General features: G+C 39.2%; 1 protein-coding gene across 1 annotated transcript; it reads left to right on the forward strand.

Moving 5' to 3' along the window:
* The first annotated feature begins 2,851 nt into the window (after window positions 1–2,851).
* LOC117477202 lies at window positions 2,852–5,093 on the forward strand. The gene is made up of 6 exons (XM_034123864.1): window positions 2,852–2,956; window positions 3,132–3,458; window positions 3,588–3,857; window positions 4,200–4,286; window positions 4,364–4,392; window positions 4,593–5,093. Exons 1-6 carry the CDS (start codon window positions 2,896–2,898, stop codon window positions 4,626–4,628), a joined length of 810 nt encoding a protein of 269 aa, XP_033979755.1. The 5' UTR covers window positions 2,852–2,895; the 3' UTR covers window positions 4,629–5,093.

Consider the following 5,093-nt stretch of genomic DNA (forward strand, 5'->3'; position numbering starts at 1 on the left):
TGCGGAGTTTAAAGCGATCAATTCATATGACAGGAGGAGAAAGGAAATACAGTTTAAACTGCCGTTGCAGGAAAGACGACCGGCCAAAATCACCGACTGTGTGAACGTGAAAATGAATAGAATATCCCCTCCCATCTTCAGAGCAATCTGACTATTATAACATTAGCGTTAAGAAAGCTTACTTAAATATCTGCCACAACATAAGTAACCGGATCAGAGTAACATTAAGTACAGTCCGCGGCACTGTGAGTGCAGACGTCGATGTGTCTCATTATCATTCATATCATATCACATCATAATGTATCATATATTTCCTTATCTGAGTCAGCTTCTTGAGCCGTATCTGGCCGTGCAACACTCACAGTGTCACATACTGTATGCAGAAGTATTATTTTAAGCAACACATTAAGTTGACGAAACACTCGAGTCAAATGTAATTAAAGTCAGATCCACTTGTGTCGGGGCAGCAGTGATATCATAAACCTGTTAATGAACGTATTCAAACACTTTTTTTTTTACCAGCTGTATTCACCTTGCAGGTGCAGCTATGTGGCTTTTATCCTGGGTAAAGTGTTTAAGTCATGGATGTTTAAAGTTTAACGTCTTCATATTTGTCTAATATTAGTTGACTTTTCATTCAGGAAATATGACGCGCTGCGCTGTCAGTACACGGCTTGTCCATGTTTGTGATTGGTCGAACACTCCAAATACCACCCCTTTCATGTGAACGCGCACCTAACTTGATAGCCAGCGTCGTAGGACCGTTTAGCGAGAGCGTTTTTTTTTTGGATTTAGTCAACCGGATAACTCAAAACATATCCAGGATATGTTGAACTAGATTCGTAGTATACTCCCCTGCTCCGGAGCAGGTTTGCCGCTCAGCATAAGTTACCATGGAAATCTAGCCTGCTAAAAAGAGAACCAGCGTCGTAGGACCGGAAAGCCCGAGATTTCCCTGAATTTAGCCGGCTAAGCGAAAATCCAGCTTCGTAGTACAGGCCTCAGGAATGTTTCTTTCACAACTTCGCCGTCTTTGAAAGACTTCATGTGTTTCGCAAGAACGTGACTGACACGATAAGATGCTATGGTAGCAGCCTTGCTCTTGTTGTTGGGCCTGGTGAAAATGGACTGCTGTGCATTTAGCTGTCCTTTCAGGTCCCTCACCTTTTGGGAGCGTAGGGCAGAATTAGGAGGGGATTCCGTCTCGTAGCGTTTGTGCACTGTTTTGAAATGCCGCTCCTAAATTACCCTTCTTCGATAAAGCCACGCTCGCATTGCAGATGAGACAGATAGACTTTGAATTGGAATAGATACAAAAATAATCATCCTCCCACTCGGAGTGAAAATTATATATTTTGGGCTTTTTTGCTTCTGCCATCGACCGGTCGATTGCGATCGACTTCTGCCTCCATCAGACTCCACTGATCAACAACGTCTACATCCATCATCATGTTTCACATCAGTAAGACTTTAAAACCATTTTGAGTTACTCATTGTTCTGTTCTAAGTTAGATTGATTTAGCTTGGTTTTAACTTTCTTTAGCAGGAAAGGGCCTTTTACTCTTTTTTTTTTACTTCCTTATATTGGCTGACGAGTTCAGAGCTCATTTAAATATGTACTGATTGTTTTTGAAGATACAGCAGCTTGAGGTCAGTATTTTATCTCTGTGTGCACGAGAATCATTTGAACCTCCTTTCATTTAGCTGTGCTGTGTTGGGATGTGTTTGAGGGGTCTTCACCCTTAATGAAGTCAGTAACAGTCCTTTCTTTATAACATGTGATGACCATATCATCTGCAAATAAATACATGTTTATCTTAGTCTTACCCTGTGTTCTGTGATTCCTCCGTGTATTTCCAGTGTTTAGTGGACAGTGTTTATAACTCTGAATGTCCTTTACATCACATCTCATTCAGACAAGAAGTGCAAACAACTTCCATGACGAGCAAGCATCCTGCATTAGCTTTGAATCAGAACAACCATTTTAAGGTGCTTTATTTTTACATTAGAGCAAGTTAAATGAAAATGGACGGCTTCAAATAAAAAAAACTGCAATGTTCACAGCAGCCTCAAACCGGACTGACCACAGATCAGATTAAACCTCGTGCAGCACTCTATAAAGTGTCTTATTTTAGGGACATGTTCTGTCCTGCCTATGAAATGTCATGTAATCCATGCCTAAAATGCTCAAACATGCACTAGTTGTGTTAAATGTACTTTTAAATGCCATGTACCTAAAATGGCATTTTTCTCTTGTTCCTTCTTCTTGGAGACCAGCTTAGATGTCAAAGATAACATTTAAAGATAGGCTTTTTATTGACTTGTTTAGCTATTATTGTGATGATACAGTATATGCCTCCTGTAATGGTCAAAGCAGTTTGTTAAATGATTATCACATTTAAATGAACAGCACTTTCACACGTGTGTCCGACAACATGCAGTACTGTTAGACTTGTCAGTTCTGCTTAGGAAGGTTCCTAACGGATGATAGGAAAGGAGCTTTGATACTTCCTTTAGAATCTCCTTAAGCTTAGGGAACACTGGACCATCCTTTAGGAAAGGAAAGGAGAACATTCTGTCCCACAATACCTTGCGGACGCAACCGTGACTGAACATTCGGTCTTTCACGGAAACAACCGACCGCGACCGAGTTTCATGTTTGTTGCATTAGATTGGATCAATGCATGCAGGAACGTTCAACTTCAGAAAAACACTTCTCAAAATGTTTTGACGTCTACGACAAATTAAAATATACAAAAATGTAAAGTCACTTCTAGAAGGTGGGGTCCTACTTATCACAGGAAGTGGGTGCAGCCTCTCTCAGATAAAAACCACTTGTTTAGAGACATCTCATCAGAACTAGAGATAGAGGAAGCAGAGAGACGGACAATCAAGATGGATGAGTTCAAACGGATAAAAATGTCTGTATTTCTCATTCTGCTGCTTCAGTCTACAGGTAAGAGTAAAGATGATGTGTATGAACAACAAGAATGTTAAAATGGCTAATTCATTAATTTAGTTAATTGAGTATTAATAGCTAACCTTCATTTGAACATGACAGTCAAGTAGTTAGTTTGTTTTCCAGGAGGTAAATAGTGAGTCACTTCTTTATGTTTCTCTGGTCTTTACAGCAGCAGCAAATGGACAGCCTTCCCTCTTCTTCACTGTCAGAGTTGGAGAGGAAGTCACTTTGCCTTGTAGCGGTGTGAGAGATGATCAGGACGGATGTAACCGTACTGACTGGCTCGTCACTAATTCAGGATGCACAACAGTAGAGCTGGTTGAACTTGGACAGATTGTTGAAGAAGCTCGAGCTGAATCAGACAGACTGAGAGTGACAGAGAACTGTTCTCTGGTTATAAAGAATGTCACAGAGGAGGATGTTGGTCGTTACTTCTGGAGACAGTTCAGATCAGGACAAGATGAAGACGCTCTGGTTCATCTGTCTGTTGTCACCAGTGAGTATATTTACATCATAGTGTTTTAAACTGTCTCTTTAGAACAATAAACTGAGACATTACAATAATTATGATCACACTGATGACGTTCATTTGACTCCTATTTTCTTTCTCTCACAATATCATCAGTGACTGAAGATCAGAACAACGATGAGGTGACGTTACGCTGCTCTGTGAAGGCATCTGTACGGTGCAGACACTCAGTGAAGTGGCTGTTTCGAAGTCGGGATGTGGATGAATATCAAGAAGATATGAAGACATCAAAGTCTCACTACGAGGCCTCTGTCACATTTCTGACTTCTCGTGTTGACTACAGATCAGGGTTTCATTTATTTACATGTGAAGTAACTGAGTACATGGGAGAAGTACTTCTGTTTCCCTTCAGCACTCCGTCCTCAGGTGAGAACACATGTTGAGATGTTTAAAGTCAAATCAAACTGACCCATTCATTACAAACAATATTTGTATTTTATGGATTTAAAGTATTCGTATTAAATCACAACAGATGGTTCACTAAAGACAGTTTGTTACTGAAGACTTCATTTTTAACTTCACACATGTTGTGTTCTTTTTAAGGAATACATCTGAACAATAATTACTTTATGAACTCATTTAGTTCCAGATAAAGTTACTCCATTTAGATCAAGTTCATTTAAATCTCTGATACATCTCTCTTTGTCCTATATTAGAACTCTAAAACCTACAACATGAATATCTTCTATGTTTGTATTCTCTCTCCAGGTCTCTTGAGGCTCATCGTGGTGTCTGTGGGTTTAGCAGCTCTCATAATGATCGTTGTGGTGGTCAACATATGGACAAGAATTAAAGGTGAGAACATTCACAGATGAAACGTAAATATATTTTATATTTTATTTGTTGAAACTCAAGTGGACTTTCTCTTTCAGAGAAGAAAACACAGATGGAGGAAATCACTGTGAGTTTTTACAACAAAATACTGAACTGTTTTTCCAGTTGTTTCTTTACACTCTTCATTATAATCTGTATAAAGACAGAAGAGAGAGAAACAGACAAAGGCTGCTTTACCTAAATTACATCACATCCTACAGGATTTTCCAAATGTAATGTTTGGATCTAAAACCAACTCAGTGTTGTTGTTGTTGTTGTTTTCCTCAGGTGCGTTATGATGTAGATGATGGTACAGTGAACTGAGAAAACATCAGACCTCCTGATGGAGTTTGAGCAACACTTCTGCCTCCATCAGACTCCACTGATCAACAACGTCTACATCCATCACCGTGTTTCACATCAGGAAGACTTTAAGATCATTTTGAGTTACTCATTGTTCTGTTCTAAGTTACATTTATTTAGCTTGGTTTTAACTTCCTTTAGCAGGAAAGAGCATTTCTCCTTTTTCTTTTGTTACTTCCTCATATGGCCTGACGAGTTCAGAGCTCATTTAAATATGTACTGATTGTTTTTGAAGATACAGCAGCTTGAGGTCAGTATTTTATCTCTGTGTGCACGAGAATCATTTGAACCTCCTTTCATTTAGCTGTGCTGTGTTGGGATGTGTTTGAGGGGTCTTCACCCTTAATGAAGTCAGTAACAGTCCTTTCTTTATAACATGTGATGACCATATCATCTGCAAATAAATACATGTTTATCTTAGTCTTA

This window comes from Trematomus bernacchii, unplaced genomic scaffold (assembly GCF_902827165.1).
Source record: "Trematomus bernacchii unplaced genomic scaffold, fTreBer1.1, whole genome shotgun sequence".
Classification (NCBI taxonomy): Eukaryota; Metazoa; Chordata; class Actinopteri; order Perciformes; family Nototheniidae; genus Trematomus; species Trematomus bernacchii.